This window comes from Geotrypetes seraphini, chromosome 13 (genome assembly GCF_902459505.1).
Source record: "Geotrypetes seraphini chromosome 13, aGeoSer1.1, whole genome shotgun sequence".
NCBI classification, from domain to species: Eukaryota; Metazoa; Chordata; class Amphibia; order Gymnophiona; family Dermophiidae; genus Geotrypetes; species Geotrypetes seraphini.
In genome coordinates, this window is record NC_047096.1 from 24,501,349 (window position 1) to 24,520,017 (window position 18,669).

The 18,669-nt window shown below is 43.7% G+C and overlaps 1 protein-coding gene across 4 annotated transcripts in view; it reads right to left on the reverse strand.

Annotated features, from left to right (window-relative positions):
* The window catches only part of KMT2A (lysine methyltransferase 2A), a 301,152-nt gene extending 282,785 nt beyond the window's left edge, over positions 1-18,367 (reverse strand). For 3 of the 4 annotated variants that reach the window (XM_033917957.1, XM_033917958.1, XM_033917956.1), the window contains exon 1: positions 18,062-18,364. In XM_033917957.1, coding sequence (XP_033773848.1) covers positions 18,062-18,289 — 228 coding nt within the window. In that variant the 5' untranslated portion in view covers positions 18,290-18,364. Of the gene's footprint in view, positions 1-18,061 lie in introns of all 4 variants that reach the window. The other variant, XR_004536758.1, reaches the window with a different exon arrangement.
* Between the last annotated feature and the right edge of the window lie 302 nt (positions 18,368-18,669).

Sequence of the window (18,669 nt, forward strand, 5' to 3'; positions counted from 1 at the left end):
TTAGACAATGGGCAGGATAAAATTTTGGAGAGACGACAAAAAACAGCTGCAGTAACAAGTTCAAACCACCACACAAACTTAAAAAGAATCATCAGTATATACTTTCATCAGCAGGGAGGCTGGGCAAAAGTTTTGAACTGAATTTGGAAACACATATACATACAAAATAAGTATTTTCATAGTATAGCTCTGTGAAGGTCAATGCTGGCATATTCAAGATTGAGTTTAATTATGAAGCCTTGAAGAATTTGGGAAGTTGGGGAAGTCAAGGCTAACAGTTTACCTAGGATGTTTGATACTCTTGCGCTGGCCCTATTTCATAGAGCTCAAACCTGAACCAAAAAGCTCTCTTGGCAGAGATGTTCAAAGCATATGATTTGTCATGTACGAAGCTATGCTACAGAAATCACTTTTTGGTTTTCTCCATGGTTGAATAAATAACTGGGTATTTCTTATTAGTACAGCTTTAGATGCTAAAAGAAAATCTATGGTCTGTCACCTAATCCAGTAGCTTTAAAAGCATATGTTCTAAAACACAACCTAAATGAAGAACCACTACAGAGAAAGAAGATCCCCATGAGTGCAAACAGCCTTCCAAGAAAGGGTCTCAGGATGATGCAGCCAGACTAAAGAAAAGGAAATTAATGGTCATGACTACATTTCATCTTAGAATCCAGACTGCTCCACAGACTGACCCATGAACTCACTAGTCCAGACCCTCAATTCCCACCTGCACCAGACCATCTTCACCATATGCTGGAGGAAGATAAATATTGGACGGTTTCAGTGCTGCACTAATCCTTACATTGATGTCATCACTGAAAGCTCAGTGGTTCTCTTCCTCCATCTGCTGGTTGTAGAGTACAACCCACTTACTTAGATTGCTCTAGCACACAGGTGTCAAATTCAAGGCTCGCAGGGCAAACTCAGCCCGCCTGGTCATTTTATGCGGCCCGCGGTCCAATGCCCCCAGTGTTACCTTGTGGCCTGCAACCTCCAGAGCTGCGTGCAGCGGCTCCTCGCGCATCCCACACCTCATCCAGAAGCATTCCCTCTGACGTTACGACATCAGAGAGAAGGCTTCCGCATGAGGAACCACTGCACATGGCTTCGTGCACACTGCGGCTGTAAGGAGGAAGGAGCCGGACACAAAATAACACCGGAGGGCATTGGACTGTGGGCCGCTTAAAACGGCCAGGTTGGAGCCAGCCAGAAGGTTAGACACCCGCGGGAAGGAGGCACAGCATGGAGGGAGGGAGACAACAAAGGTAGGGGGAATGATTTCATTTTCAAGTTAGTGTTTGAATTGTGTCAATTTTGAGCATTTTAATCTGCTATCTTTTGCACTGCTCAGGAAGAAATACATTTGTTTCTTTTTCTCTGGGGGTTGTATACATCCCAGGGCATTACAAGAACATGGAATGCTGACTGCTGTTAGTGATCTGTAACCTGTCGCTAAAATTGTCTGCAGTATCTGAAGATTGGAGGGTGGCCAATGTTATGCCAGTTTTTAAAAAGGTTTCCAAGGGAGATTTGGGAAATTACAGACTGGTAAGCCTGACTTCAGTACCAGACAAAATGGTGGAAACAATTATAAAAAATAAAATTGTGGAGCACGTAGACAAATATGACTTAATGAGACAGAGTCAGCATGGGTTCAGCTGATCGAGATTTTGACTCACCAATTTGCTTGACTTCTTTGAAAGTGTGAATACACATGTGAATAAAGGTGAGCCGGTTGATATAGTGTATCTAGACTTTCAGAAAGCTTTTGACAAAGTTCTTCATGAGAGGCTCCTGAGAAAAATTTTAAAGTCATGGGATAGGAGGCAAAGTTCAGTTGAGGATTAGGAATTGGTTATCGGATAGAAAACAGAGGGTAGGGTTAAATGGTAATTTTTCTCAATGGAGAAGAGTAAACATTGGAGTGCTGCAGGGATCTGTACTGGGACTGGTGCTATTTAACTTATTTATAAACGATCTGGAAATTGGAACGAGCGAGGTGATTAAATTTGAAGATGATACTAAACTGTTCAAAGTTGTTAAAAACGCATGCAGATTGTGAAACATTGCAGGCAGACCTTAGTAAATTGGAAGATTGGGTGTCCAAGTGGCAGAAGAAATTTAATGTGGACAAATGCAAAGTGATACATATTGGGAAGAATAGTTCAAATCACAGTTACCTGATGCTAGGGTCCACCTTGGGGGTTAGCGCCCATGAAAAGGATCTGGGCGTCACTGCAGACAATACGATGAAAGCTTCTGCCCAATGTGCAGCGACAGCCAAAAAAGCAAACAGGATGCTAGGAATTATTAAAAAAGGGATGGTTAACAAGAATAAAGATATTACAATGCCTCTGTATCGCTCCATGATGCAACCTCACTTGGAGTATTGCATTCAATTATGGTCTCCTTATCTCAAGAAAGATATAGATACACTAGAAAAGGTTCAAAAAAGAGCAACCAAGATGATAAGAGATGAACTCCTCTCGTATGAGGAAACACTAAAAAGGTTAGCACTCTTCAGTTTGGAAAAGAGAAGGTCCGAGGGGAGATATGATTGCAGTCTACAAAATCCTGAGTGGAGTAAAACGGGTACATGTGGATTGATTTTTCACTCCTGTCAAAAATTACAAAGACTAGGGGACACTCGATGAAACTGCAGGGAAATACTTTTAAAACCAATAGGAGGAAATCTTTTTTTACTCAGAGAATAGTTAAGCTCTGGAATGCGTTGTCAGAGTTTGTGGTAAGAGGAGATAGTGTAGCTGGTTTTAAGAAAGGTTTGGACAAATTCCTGGAGGAAAAGTCCATAGTCTGTTATTAAGACAAGGGAGAAGCCTCTGCTTGCCCTGGATCTGTAGAATGAAACGTTGCTACTTTTTGGGTTTTGGCCAGGTACTAGTGACCTGGATTGGCCACTGTGAGAAAGGGCTACTGGCTTGATAGACCATTGGACTGACACAGGAAGGCTATTTTTATATTCTTATTTCTGTGTCGTTCTTGATGGTATCAAGCCAACGGGTCTTTGGTTTCCCCTGTATCCTTTTACCACTAACCATTCCAAGTAAAACCTCCTTTTCTAGTGAATTCACCCTCATCAAATGTGCAAAATAGATCAATTTCTGTCTGGTAATCTTGCCTTCCAGGGACAATGTTGGTTTAAAATCAAGAACATCTTTGTTGGTGATCTAGCTGTCCATGGGATTCGTAGAAGTCTTCTCCAGCGCCACAGTTCAAAGGCATCAATTTTTCTTCTATCTGTTTCATGAGTGTCCATGTCATGTCATGGTATAATAAGTGGCAGCTAAAGTTTGATTTTCAGTTTATAGGTAGACAAGTGGGATACTGCTTTATAAATTTTGTAGACCATTTATTTTTGGGGATCTAATCAACTTTGTTTGAGTTTTATAAGGCACTTTGGATCATCCTCACGACTACTTACCATATGTAATGCACCTTTTCAGGATAGGGTTTTGTTGTTTCTATTTGTTGGGGGGGAGGGTTGAATTTTGGATTTGTATTCTTTATATTGACATGTGCAATAAAAACAAAATAGTTTACTGTACTCATCTAAATATACGGTTCTTTATACAACAATATATATTAACAGCAATACAGAAAATCAAGTTTAAGGTTTTTAGGACATGAAAAACATTTAATGAAAATTAGGTAATATTTTGATGTCTGAATATGCTCAGGTACACAAAGGGCCCAACTTGGACTAAAACTCGGTCACTCAAATTGTTGGTTGCAGAGTCTTGAGGAGAAACAAGATGGAAGTGGCGTATTAGCAGTCAAGAGTTAGCTCTCCGTCTTACCTTACAATGTTTCAGCAGTAATATTTGCCTTTCCTTTGGAAATTTGAATTATGCCTCATAGCAAATGTAAGGGCTCTGTCCAGGTAAACCCCTCCACGTCCAGACAAGCTACGATGGATCACTTTATGGCTAGTTCTCTCGCTCTCATATGTACCTCCCCCCTGTCTTGTTCCCCTTACCTGATTGCTTGCTTCCTTGACGGGTTCTCTGCCTCCCTACCTGATGTTTCAATGGATCCACCTTCCCTGCTGTGAAGCAGTGACTGGTCCAAGAAAGCTCCATGAAGTCCCCCGATGAGATTCCTGCTTCTCTGCCACAAATGGTTTTCACCAAGAGGTCGAGTGGTGCTGCACTGGAAGTTAAAGATGGTCTTGCAATATTAAGTCTCTTGAGACTTGATACCACAGGTCTAGCCCTCAACTGCTGGCATCTCACTCCTGATTAGATCAGTTGCAGCATAGCATTATGATCTCATTGGAGAACTTAATTGGGCTTTCTTGGACCACTTGCAACAGGAAAGGAGGATCATCGAAACATTGCAGCAGGGAAAGAGGATCCATTGATGCTTTGTTAAGGACTTCCTAGAGCTTCTGCTGGCCAAGAAGCTGAGGCTGGCGGGCCAAGTTCTAGTCCGTGGGCTGGACAAGCCTGGTTTATTGTATTTCTTTCTTTTGTACATTTTATTGTTTGTAAGACTGTGTAAGCTCTTTGCCTCCAGCTGCAATTGGTGCACACTTTGGCCTAGATTCACTAAATATAGCGATTCAAACGCTGTTGGCCGATTACTGGCCGATTTTGAAACAGCAATTGATTCACTATCTTTTTTGCAAGCAAATGATTTGCATGGAGGTGCAAATCATTTGCATGCAAACTCCCTAACTCAATCGCCCACTTCCTTCGACTCCCCGACAAAAGAAACAAAACAGCAGGAGGGATGCCCACTTCCTCCTGCCATCAAATGCCTCCCCCCACCCCGATAAAACCTGGCAGGAGGGATGCCTATTCCCTCCTGCCACCGACCCCGGATGCCCGCTCCCCTCCCCATACCTCAAAAAGGGTTCAGGAGGGGTGTTCAGTCCCTCCTGCTCTGTAGGCCTCCTGGATGCGACTGGGCCTTAAGCCCCACCCTAGTGCATCATGTGATGTGCGGGGAAGTGCCTAAGGCCCTGATTGGCTCAGGCGCCTCGGGCTCCTCCCTTGGGAGGGGCTTGAGGCGCTTGAGCCAATCAGGAACTTCCACAGGGAGCAGCCCAAGGAAGTTCCTAATTGGCCAAAGCAATGGTCAATCAGGGACTTCCTTAGGCTCAACCCTAAGGAAGTCCCTGATTGGCTCAAATGCCTCAGACCGCACCCAAGGGAGGAGCCCAAGGTGCCTGAGCCAATCAGGGCCTTAGGCCCCTCCCTGTGCATCACATGATGCACTGGGACCTCGCATCCAGGAAGCCTACGGAACAGGAGGGACTGAGCACCTCTCCTGCTCCCAACATTTTGAAGTACGGGGAGCAGGGGTCCGGGGTTGGTGGCAGGAGGGAGTGGGCATCCCTCCTGCTGGGTTTTTTCAGGGGTGGGGGGAGGTATTTGCCAACAGGAATGAGTCGGCATCCCTCCTGCTGTTTTGGGTTTGTTTGTTTTTCTGTCAGGGAGCCAGGCCAATGGCAGGAGGGAGTGGGCATCCCTCCTGCCTTTTTCTTCAGAGGGAGGGTTCCGGGGGGGCAGGCTTTTTTTCTTTTTTTTTTTTTTAATTGGCCAGATATTTTGCATGTGTAATACACAAAATATCAGTGCCATTTTTTAAAAAAATGAAAAAAAAAACAGGCAGACCTGTCGGTAACACAATTACTGACAGGTCTACAGCAGTCGGGTTTTACAATAGTAAAACCTGATGCAAAATAGTCAAGCAATTGTTAGTGAATCAATCGCTTGGCTATTTTGCATGGGGTTTTACTAATTTGCATGGGTGGATCAGATCAGAGATTGATCGGGCAGCAGTTTAGTGAATCGGGTTGGAGAACAATTGCAAAACCAGTAAAACTGGTTTTGCGATCGTCGGTACAGGATCGGAAGGTTTAGTGAATCTAGCCCTTTATTCTTCCAAAGTTACCAGCTGTTCATGCTGGCAACTCAGTAAACTGCTACTGTACTGGCAAGATTTATTTATTTACCAACCAACCTTCTGAAGAAATTCACCAAAGGAAAATGTACTTCCTCTAGAGTTCTAACAACATTACCACCTCCTGTTAAGTTCTTCCTTTCTGATGCTCACACTATATTTATATTACAGAAATTATAGCTATGAGTGGACCAATCAGGAGGTAATTTTTTTTCTCTCAGCTCCTGTTAGGTTTCTTGTGCAATTTCATGTTTAGATATCCTGTAACAACTTACTGCTATTAGCCTTATACCATCACTTCTTAAGGCAACAATGCCAAATACTTGCCTAATGAGGAAGGCATACAACATTTTTCTAACCTCTGGCTATATAATCAAGCAAATCCTTCCAGCACAAGCATCTCAAGATTAAACAAAGGTACACATTTAAAATCACCATTTGATTATACAGTTTAGCACACTGGACTTGAAATGTGCAACCTTGGTGTTTCTTCTATTAACAACAAACAGGTTTGGGAATACTGCATATGTAATGGATAGAAAACTGTTTAAATTAAAGGATTTCATAAAACACAAGATATGGCATTTCTTAGCTTCTCCTTTAACTGAGCAATTCGAGGCCTTGTCCATGACAATTCAAAACTAGAAACATGATGCCCTAGGACAGTGTTTCTCAACCTGCAGTACACGTACCCTAGGGTGTACGTGGGCTGGCAGCTACCCGGGATCTCTCCCTGCCTGCCCCCACCACCACCGCTGAAGCCGTGGCCGACTGCCACCCAACATGCTCCATCCATCCATCCCCGCCACCATAACTCCAGGCCAGGCGCTTGCAGCGACTGCACGTGGCCGGCCTTCCCCCCAATGTCAATTCTGACATCAGAGAGAAGGTTCCGGGCCAGCCAATCGCTGTTTGACTGGCCTGGAACCTTCTTTCCGATGGCAAAATTGACATGGGGGGGGGAAGGCTTGTGGGCCGGCCTCGTGCAATCACTGCATGCACCTGGCTCGTCCCAGCCCAAAGTTGCGGCAGGGGATGGATGAATCGTGGCCGGTGGCAGGGAGGAATCAGTGGCTTCAGGATGGATGGAGTGCATCGGGCGACGGCGGGGGAGGGGGTGGATAGAGCATGTCGGTGATAAGGAGGGATTGGTGGCTTCAGGATGAATGGAGCATATCGTATGGCGGCGACGGTGGGGGAAGGGGTGGATAGAGCGTGTCGGCAGGGAGGAATTGGCGGCTTCAGGATAGATAGAGCAAATCAGGTTGTGGTGGGGGAGGAGGTGGATGGAGCATGTCAGGTAGATAGATGGGAGGAATCGGTGGCTTCAGCGGGAGGGCAGACAGGCTTTCGCACGGGTCGGCTTCAGGGGAGGGAGGAAGGGGGTGTGTGGGCAGTGGAATTTAATTTGGGGTTAAAGGCTGGAAGGTAGTGGGGGGAGGGGGCACGAACTTGACACAGAAGAAAGGGACGGGGCATGGATATGGGACACAGAAGGGAAGGAGGCACTAACTTAGGACAGGAGGGAGGGAATAGAAAGGGAGAATTGTCGGGCATCAGTGTGTGAGTGAGAGGGAAAGGAAGAAAGAGGAAAATTGGACATAGAGAGAAAGAGGAGAGAGGTAGAGATGCATGGGAAGAGGATGAGAGGAGACATGTTGGATATGATGGTGGAGAGGGAACAGAGGGACAAATTGAAGGGGATGCAAGGAGGAGTAATGTTGGACGTAGTGATGAAGGGAGAGATGTGGCATGGTGTTGGAGAGGGGTGATAGAAGGAGACATGGGCATGGGGCTGGTGGGCAGTGGTGAAAAATGCTGTACATGATCTGTGGGATGAGAGGGAAAGAAATGTTGGATGTGGCAGTAGAGGGGGGTGGGAGAGATGCCTGGATCTCTCAAGACTGGACAGTGAGCAAGAGAAAGGGAGACTTTTTGCCAATAGGGGTGGAAGAGAGAGGAAGAAAAGTTGGACTCAGAGGGACAGAGAGAGATGTTGGTTGGAGAATGGAATGATGACCGGAGGAGAGGAAGCATACAGGAGGCAGAAAAAAAAGAAAAAGAAATATTGAATACACAGCCAGAAGGAAGTGCAACCAGAGACTCATGAAATCACCAGACAAAAGGTAGGAAAAATTATTTTATTTTCAATTTAGTGATCAAAATGTGTCAGTTTTGAGAATTTATATCTGCTGTCTATATTTTGCACTATATTTGTCTATTTTTCTATAGTTGTTACTGAGGTGACATTGCATATTTTAAAGTCATCTGCCTTGACCTCTTTGGAAAAAAAACCCCAAATATAAATGATAATTAATATTTTCTCTGCATACAGTGTGCTTTGTTTTTATAATTTTGTGGTTATCATTATGTATTAATAAGATTATACTGTGTGTATATGAAAAATAGATGGAAGAAATTGCATTACAATTCGTACTATTATTTTGGGGATGGAGTCAGGGGCAGAGTACTCGGTTGGTATTTGTTAACCTTAGGGGGTACTTGGCTTGAAAATGTTGAGAAACACTGCCCTAGGACTCTCAGAGCCTGTATTCTAAATAATATAATTTCTGAGACATATCCTACCACAAGCTGAAATGACTCATCATTAAGGAGTCAAAGTACTCTTCACTACTGTCACTTAACAACAAAATTTTGTTTCAGGCTAAATCTATAGCACTCATTTTTGTTTGGATTTGTCACAACAAAAACTCTTATGTCAGGGGCAGGATTGTGGCAGAGGGATCGTGCTGCGGAGGACGATGGCAACCTGTTAGGAGCGCTACAGCATCGGTGATCCTTTGCGGGCTGTCCTAATTAGCTGAAGGTAAGACCGGGAGGCCAGGGGGGTCGCTAGAAAAGCCCATTCAGCACTTCCCGACTGACCCTCCCTCGTCACCCGCTAAAGCAGGAGCGGCAGCGGACGGCCAGCAAGAGGCAGCGCTGCCGCTCCCGCTTTAGGAGACCTGAAGGCACAGGGAGGAGAGTTGATCAACGAATCAGCAAGCCCAATTTTATTTTATTTTTTTTAACAAATCGATTCACCAAAGCGAATCGGCAGCACTAGTACCCACTACTACTACTAATTATTTATATAGCGCTACAACACATATGCAGTAGCACTGTACATCAAAACAGAGAAAAGACAGTCCCTGCTCAAAAGAACTTACAATCTAGTCAAGACAAACTGGACAAAAAGGTGCATCAATACATAGTTTCACAAAACAGGAAATCACATCAAAGGAAGGACTCCGGCAGAGGGAAAGCCTAAGAGCAGGCCTGAAATCAGCGAGTCTGATTTTTTTTCAAAAACAAATAAATTCAAATCGAGAATTGGGCAGCATTACTAGCAGTACGCCTAGAAGGATGTTACTACTCTAGTCAGTGCCCACCCTTTACTTTTAAGATCGGTGCAGCCTTACATTCAGTATAGAATGGAAATAATACAAAGAGTTTTGACATTAACAATGTTTCTTACAATAGCAGATGGTCTGGTTTTAACTCGAGTTTGAAGGTGGATGAATATGTACCCCCAACTGCCAGGTACTAAGGATGACTATCTACAAAATTCCCCTCCATAGCCAGGACAGTCTTTCCCTTTCCTCTTTATACTCCATCTTTGTGTTTTCTTCTATTTTAATAATTGTTTCATGACTTTGTATTTCTATTCCCTAGTGTAATATCATTGTGTAAACCGCCATGAACTGATGGTTTGGCGGTTTATAAAACAGTTAGCAACCTAGAGTATTTTCAGAGAAATCAAGAAAATCAAAGTTACTTGCTTACTAACATTCATAGCAACTTCCACTACAATTCAATGAGTGAAATGATAAATAGGTAACATTGTTATTACTTGACACAAAATAAAGACCTAAAATTCTCCTGTCTACATCTAAATAACTGTTTTAACCTATCACTGGAACAGCAGCAGTAACCATGTGACAACAATGCCACCTCACACTGGACAAAGGGCATCTTGCACAGAAGCTGCTCAAAACTAATGGAAATTCAGCTGGCCTATTTCATATTTTAAGGAATGCTGATGTTTTTAGAGAGAATTAGTCCATTCTAAAGTATCATAAATATTAAATTTTGCAAGTTTCCCAACAGTGCCTACAATCAAGGAAAAATTGTGATAACTTATTTGAAAAAAAAAAAAAAAAAGGAAGTCTGGCTGCCTGCCTGCCTCCCCCTCCCCTCCCAATATCACACTGCCTGGACACTATGTGGGAAGATTACTCCTGCTCCGGTTCACCGCTGGACCACCGGGGATTTTAAAGGTATGCAGGGAGGCTGGAGGGAGGGAAAAGTTGTCACAGTCGGTCGGGACAGGAGTGATGCAGGGGTCTGTACTGGGACCGGTACTATTTAACTTATTTATAAATGATCTGGAAATTGGAACAAGTGAGGTGATTAAATTTGCAGACGACACTAAACTGTTCAAAGTTGTTAAAAATTGCAGGCAGACCTTAGGAAACTGAAGACTGGGCATCCAAGTGGCAGATGAAATTTAATATGGACAAATGTAAAGTGATGCACATTGGGAAAAATAACCTGAATCACAGTTACCAGAAGCTAGGATTCACCTTGGGGGTTAGTGCCCAAGAAAAGGATCTGGGTGTCATCGTAGACAATACAATGAAACCTTCTGCCCAATGTGCAGCAGCAGACAAAAAAAGCAAACAGGATGCTAGGAATCATTAAAAAAGGGATGGTTAACAAGACTAAGAACGTTATAATGCCCCTGTATCGCTCCATGGTGCGACCTCATCTGGAGTATTGCATTCAATTCTGGTCTCCTTATCTCAAGAAAGATATAGTAGTGCTAGAAAAGTTTCAAAGAAGAGCGACCAAGATGGTAAAGGAGATGAACTCCTCTTGTATGAGGAAAGACTAAAAAGGTTAGGGCTCTTCAGCTTGGAAAAGTAATGGCTGAGGGGAGATATGATTGAAGTCTACAAAATCCTGACTGGAGTAGAATGGGTACAAGTGGATCGAATTTTCACTCTGCCAAAAAGTACAGAATTAGGGGACACTCGAAGTTACAGGGAAATACTTTTAAAACCAATAGAAGGAATATTTTTTTCACTCAGAAAATAGTTAAGCTCTGAAACGCGTTGCCAGAGGTTGTGGTAAAAAAAGTAGCTGGTTTTAAGAAAGGAATTTCCTAGAGGAAAAATGCATGGTCTGTTATTGAGAAAGACATGGGAGAAGCCACTGCTTGCCCTAGTGGAATATTGCTACTCCTTGGGTTTTGGCCAGGTACTAGTGACCTGGATTGGCCACTGTGAGAATGGGCTACTGGGCTTGATGGACCATTGGTCTGACTCAGTAAGGTTATATTTAGATAAGGTTATATTTAGTTTTTCACGATACCTAAACTGAACAAGGCACAAGATAAAATTTACATACACTCTGACATCAGGGGCGAGATCGTGGCAGAGGGAACGTGCTGCGGAGGACAATGGCAGCCTGTTAGGATCGCTACAGCACCGGCGATCCTCTGCGGGCTACCCTAATTAGCTGAAGGTATCCCCAATACATATAGATTTCTCTCGTGCCTATTCATTGTGGATATCCAGATAACCTGGCAGATTGTAGGATCCATAGAATAGATTCTGGTAGCCCTGTTTTAAACGATGAGAACAAGAAATTGGATATTCTGAAAGATGATTTCTTATTCACTCTTCACAATAAAATCATAAAAATACAAAAAATAAAACCAAGTTAATAGTCCACATGTAATTGTTCTATTGGACCCTACACGGCCCATGTTTCAGCGAATACGCCTTCCTCGGGGGTACATAAAAATGTAGACTAAAAACAGAGTGCGTGTCTTTGAGTAGATACTTTGTTTCAATGCCACTTTGGCTATCTGCTCAAAGACACACACTCTGAGGAAGTCATGTTCGCTGAAATATGGACTGTGAAGGGTCCGGTAGGACAATTACATGTGGACTATTAACTTGGTTTTATTTTTTGTATTTTTATTTTATTGTGAAGAGTGAATAATAAATCATCTTTCAGAACATCCACATCCACAGTTTGTGTAAGCATATTCTTGAAACGTGCAATGTTAAATTGAAAGATTTAGCTTTTTGTTAGGTTACTTGTTGAGGGTGCAGCCTCTTTTACATTTGTTTGCTTATTTTAATGTATGGTTTTAATGTTTATGAAAATATTATGTACCATATATACTCAAAATATAAGCTGAGATTTTGGGGCCAAAAAAAAAAGGCCCAAAAATAGGAGTCCTGGCTTATATTTGGGTCAGTGACCACCCGCTCCCCTCCCAGACCTGTTGCAGGCCTCTGTCAAACCTGCCATAAGACTTTGTGGTCCAGCAGTGGGCCGGGACAGGAGGATCTCTCCTGCCTCCTATCCCGGACAACTGTGACAACTTTTACCTCCCTCCCTCCCTCCTGCCTACCTTTAAAATCCCCAGTAGTTGTCCTGCCCTGTGCAGAGCCGCTAGTGAAAGACTGCCGCAAGTTCATTCACTAGCTGCTCTGCACAGGGCAGGAGCATGGGAAGATCGCTCCTGCTCACTGCTGGACCACCAGGGATTTTAAAGGTACACGAGGGAGGATGGAGGGAGGTAAAAGTTGTCACAGTTGGACAGGAGGCTGGAAGGATTCCTCCTGTCCCGGCCCACTGCTGGACTTCCAGGTCTTGTGGAAGGCCCAGTGGAAGCCTGCAAGGCATCAGAAGAGGGACAGGAGCAGAGCCTAGCAGGGCAGGGTACTTGAATATTACCCTCCCCCCCTTATATTTGAATCACCCTTTTTCCTTCCTTTTTTGGGGGTAAATGGTTACCTGTTTATATTCAGGTCAGCTTTTATATATATATATATATATATATATATATATATATATATTTATTTATTTTTTTTACTTTCTTTATTAACTTTTTCATAAACAAGATAGCCAATGAAAACACAGCCAAAAAATACACATGCCAATAAACAGGCAAGCAACATACTATCCCCCAGAAAAGCAAAAGAATACAAAATCATCAAATCCCAAATCCCCACATCAACTCCCCCTCACCCCAAATGCCCTAACCCTTCCCCCCAAACAAGAACAAAAATCATAACATCCCCCTCCAAAATTAAATAAAGCGTTGCCTACATCTTACATATGGTTCCCAAATTTTAGATTAAGAAACAAGAGTGTTATGTCTCAATGCTAAAGGTTTAGACATCAATTGTAAATAATCCAAACAAGAGTACAGTACTCCCCCGAAATTCACAGGGGTTCCGTTCCAGGAGCACCTGCGAATTAAAAAAAAATGCGATAATTGGATGCGGTTTAGGAGAGGCGGGAGAGGGCTGCAGGGTGGCTTTCCGTATTGACTTGCAGTGGCAAGTACGAGCTATGAAGTTGTGCTCGGAGAAAGCGGCTGCATGGAGTGCTGGGTATTCGCAGCACAGGAGAGAAGCGCATGAGGTAATATAAAAAACCGTAATATTTTTGAGGGAAAAAATCCGAACGACTAGGCCTGCAAACACTGAACCGCGAGTTTGCGGAGGGAGTACTGTATACAGTTTGCATAGAAGGAATATTGGGGGACCACCAACACTGCGCCAAAGCAAGGCGAGTTGCTGTAAATGCACAGGCCGCCAGTTTCTGCTCAGGGGGAATCAAACCAGGAACTCCAATATTAAGTAGGCAGCATTCCATCAAGATACAACAATGTTTCTGTAAGATTTTAACCAAACACTCTCCGACAGGTCCACCAAACGTGTATAAAATCCCCCTTCTCACCACAGTTGCGCCAACAACGATCATTGCCACACGGAAAATGGAAAAGAGTCACTCAGGGGTATAATATCACATGTAATACATTTTATAGCCATTTTCTATAAAATTAATGGATAGTGTCAATTTGAATAACTTCCAATAGATAGAATACCCACCAGGTAAACTACGCCCTCCAGGTAAACTACGTATCTCATTCCCAGCTTGTTTTATAGGGGTCAAAAGGGGATTCCCTTTTTAACAAAGTTCGGTATATACGAGAAACTCCCCCTCTCTCAGCCCCTGCCTGAATAGCTTGTTCAAGCCAGGTATCTCCCAAAGAGAGCTCCCCAAAAGCCCGCAAGCATGTATACAAAAAAGAATCCCTAACCTCTAAGCCATATTCCTCTTGCAAAGCTTGAAAAGAACGCATAGACAGATTGTCTCAACATTGACCCAATGTATGGAGGCCCGCCAGAATCCACCTACAGCAAATCAAATCCACCCAACCTGGCGAGCCGGCAGGCAATGCCACTATGGCCATGTGAGAAAAAAAACATACGCTCCAGGAACATCCGTTTATGAATGGCATACCAACTCTGAAGAACAGCTTGCAAAAATGGATTAGGCATTTTCGACACCCAACACAAATGGGCATGCGGCACTCAAAGCAACATCCATAGAGAAACCCCAGGAAGAAAGCTCTGTTCAATATGAATCCACAGCCGATCTTCATAGTTGAATCACATGACCACTTCCTGCAATATAGCTGAAAATTGGGGATCCCCATACCCCCTTGCAATTTAGACTTATATAGAATACGTCGGCGAACCCGTAGTGGCTTCTTCCGCCAGATAAAAGCAAAAAGTTACACGATAATAAACAAAAAAAGCAGCAGGCAGCATTATAAGAGCCAAAAAAGCATACAACAATTGAGGCAAAATCATCATTTTGATATCCGAAATTCGGCCAATCCAGCTGAGATTCAACCCCTCCCTTCTGGAAAATTATATTTATATACATGGGTATGGTCTGCAGGTAATGAAGTTGGAAGCCCAAGTAAAGGGAAATGCAGTCTGCAAAGGTTTAATGGTGCTCGCCTCCAAGGTGATATTTAAAATCTCAGATTTGGCCATATTTATCTTGAATCCCGAAAGCGGGCCAAAATTATCCAATTCTCAAATCACAGCAGGTAAGGAGCGCTCTAGGTCACGCAGAAGTAAAATATCATCTGCAATTTAATGTTGCTGGGAACTCAATCGAATCCCCTGAATATCCCCCTGATGCCGAATCAGACTTGCGAAAGGCTCCACAGAAAGCGCAAAAAGCAAGGGAGAAAGGGCACAGCCTTGGCACATTCCACGCGCCAGAATTATAACAGGCAGCAAGATTCCATTAAGTTTGAATCAGGAAAGAGGGGCATCATACAGTAATTGAAGCCAACCATAAGAGCGTTGTCTAATACCCATTTTACGCAAAACTGTAAATAAATACACCCAACTCGCTCAATCAAATGCTTTTTCAGCATCAAGGGATAATATCAAAGCTGGGGAGCCCTCTCGGCGTACATGCCACATAAGGTGTAAAGCTGATTTAATATTATCAAATGGTTGTCATCTGGAAATAAAGCCCGTCTGATTGGTATAGGTCAGCTTATAGGTCCTACCGACTCTGCACTGGCTGCCGATGGAGGCACATGTGAAATTCAAGTTTGGTTGTTTTTGCTTCAAGGTACTTTATGGCTTAGCCCCTAAATATATAACAGACCTTTTCTCCTTCACAACCAACAGATTCAGGAGAACCTCACATCCGAACTTCGTTTCTCCACCGGTTAGAGGTTGTAAATTTAAAAAAATCATCACCAACATCTTCTCTCACATCAAGCAGCATTATGGGGTTAAGACCTGGAACAACTACTCGTGCCTACTACTTATAGGGAATTCAGGAAACGCCTAAGAACACATCTGTTCCTGAAGTACTTAGGTAACTGATCTATACAATCTTAGTCCTCAACAAATGATCTTTAGAACTGTTATTCACCAACTCTGAACTTTGTTTATTCCACTCAATCTGTAATACCTTATAATCATTGTAAACCGCATAGAACTTCACGGTCCTGTGGTATATAAACTGTTATTATTATTATATTTGAGTATATAGGTACTGTATGTTGATTGCAAATCACCCAAACTAGTAGATGGTATGCGGTAGATTATTTCTAAATAAATAACTATTGTTAATAGTATACTCTAATTACAAAACAAAATTTTGATCAGCAGTATTACACATAAATCATTTATTACAACCCAACTGCAAAAGTTTAAGACCTGAGCTATAAATGACGTGTCTAAACTAAGCCAATCTTCCTAAATGACGTGCCTAAATTAAATGTTGGCCAGAAAGGACAATATGCTGTACTGCATATGCTCCAATTTATGCACAAGGAACTTCTTGCTGAACAGTGGACAAGACATAGAAAGTACTTACTTTACTACAATACTTTTTAAGTTACATGATCACAAAACTGCATTTCACCAAAACAAAACAAAAAGAACAAACAAACCTATAATTGTGACAATATATATTTTTAAAAAATACATCTAATACAGAAAATCCATACATTTCATACTACGGGTATTTTACCTGCATAAATTACTTATCTAATGGGAGAAGACCCACAATTTTGAAAGGATTAATGGTCACATTCATATATTATATGACAGCATATCATGTAGACCATCCAGTCTACCCAGTTATCATCCTATCTGCTAGGTCTCCCATACAGTTTGCAAGAGAGACCTGGTTAGGCAAGTGGCTTTTTGAAGTAATTACAGAACCTGCTTCCTTCCAAACATATCCAGTCATTTAAAGAGCATTCTATTAGAGATCCAGGCCGCCAACACACACGCACATAGTATTTCTACTTTTATTTTTTCCATTTAAATATTATTTTCCAGTCTTATGGAAATGTCTAAAGAGAGTTTCTCTGTTTGGACTGCTGCTATATTTCAAAGTCCCAGATGAAGAAAAACTAAGTACAAAATACAGCGAAATGTCATAGCGAGAGACAGATTAGCAATTTGTATGTTACTTGTATTTTTATACTTTGTATGTATGTGTGTATTTTGGTTAAAGTGATGGTTGTGTAGCGATTTGTATATTAAATGGAATGTATTATTTTGTATGTAAAAGTGCTACTCGCCCTGGAGAAGGGCGGGAGATAAACAAACAAATGGTTTTCAGCTTACTATAACAACCACTGAAACAAAATGCTAATTTTATTAACAGATATTACCACTAAACATTTAAAGATCTTTACCTATTAGCGGAGGAAGAAAATATTCTAGGTTTGTTTGTAGCACACACTAGAGAAATGGGAAGGCGTGAGGCAGAGCCGGCAGAGCAAGATGCAGGGTAACACACCCCCATCACTCCTCCCGTCTCTACTGCTACGTGGGTTTGGTGCTGTCAGCTTCCCGCTAGGGCTGCCTTAGAAACACGGGAGTCGGAACAACTAACTACACGTATTCAAAAATGCAACCTTCGTCTTCGGTGCGTTGTTACCACGCCCCCTCGCGTGAAGATGCCGTGGGAGAGAGGGAAGGCTTTCAATACCGGATTTTTGGTGCGCACTAAACATCTTTCATTGCTTTTTCTCTCGATTCAAACGAATTTCCTGCAACGGCCAGCACTACCTCTTCCTCCTCCCCCCCCCCCCCCAAGCCAACAGCGGCGGCTCCTTTTCAGCCTCCACAACACAATCCACCCCACAATCTGCGAGTTGACACCAGAAGATGGATTCAAGACTCCTGTCTTTCCCAACCCCACCCTATACACCTATCATCTGCCTCCCTCCTACCTTATCCCAGCAATCTCCATTGGCTTCATCTTACCCTTCCCCGTCCATCCTATCTAATCACTGACCCTCCCCCCCCCCCCCCCCCACTAACCAACTCATCGCCTTCGTCTCCGCACCCTTCAGTTCCCCCCTCCCTTTTCATTCCTATTACTCTACGCCCCCACTTAACCAAACTTGCATGCTGCTTCTCCACTTATTAAGGAAAGCATCTGCGAAGCAACATGCAAAGTTGTACAATATACACATCTTTTCTTTCATAGAGCACCTCCAACACTAAGAGAACTCCTTCACTTAGATTGCATTTGGCACTCCCAAACATGTCGATTACAAGGCATCCCTCAACCAGCCCCTCATCAAAAATTCCTGCCACTGTTATAACGGGCCTCGCTCCTTATCCACCCCACGACATCTCTACAAGCCTCCCATCAGCGTGATCCCCGCCCTCAACAATAAATAACAACAGGAAGCCCCCACCCCCCTCCCTCAGAGGGTGGAAGGGCGGGGTGCCGGGGCCCGTCTCTCACAGCTCACCTCTCCGCCGCTCCCGCCCAGCACCTCCAGGAACCTGCGCAGGTTGCTGCCGATGGCGGCCGAGACCTGCAGCGCCGCGTCGAAACCCGGGCCGACTCTCAATGGGCCGGGGACGAGAGGCGCGGCCCCCGCGGCCGACTGCAACAAAGCCGGCAGCCGCTGCCGGGCCCCCAGCTTCCTGCCGGTACCGGGTCTCGCGGGGAACCGCCACCGACAACTATGCGCCATTTTTTATTTTAACTGAAGAGCAACAACACACGCACGAGCCAGCAGCGGAGCTGAGGGGGGGAGGGGCGCGCGCCGCCCGGCCCCGGAACCTGCATGGGGTGGGGAGGGAACTGCGCGTGCGCCACGTATTTCTTATACAGAGGCCCGGTGGCGACGATTTCGTCCGTGGTTCTGCATGCGGTAAGCGGGTTATAGGTAGTTTTCCACTATACGTAAGAGGGAGGCTTTATAAGTATGTACACGTTGTGTATGTTGAGCTTTATGAACATCTACGAGCTTGGTATTGGAAAGGAGGAAAATGTCTTGAGAGTGGCCTGTGATAAGGATAGGAGCAATAGTAGCTCCTTCCTTCCGTCGCCGGGAATCCTCGCAGCATTTAA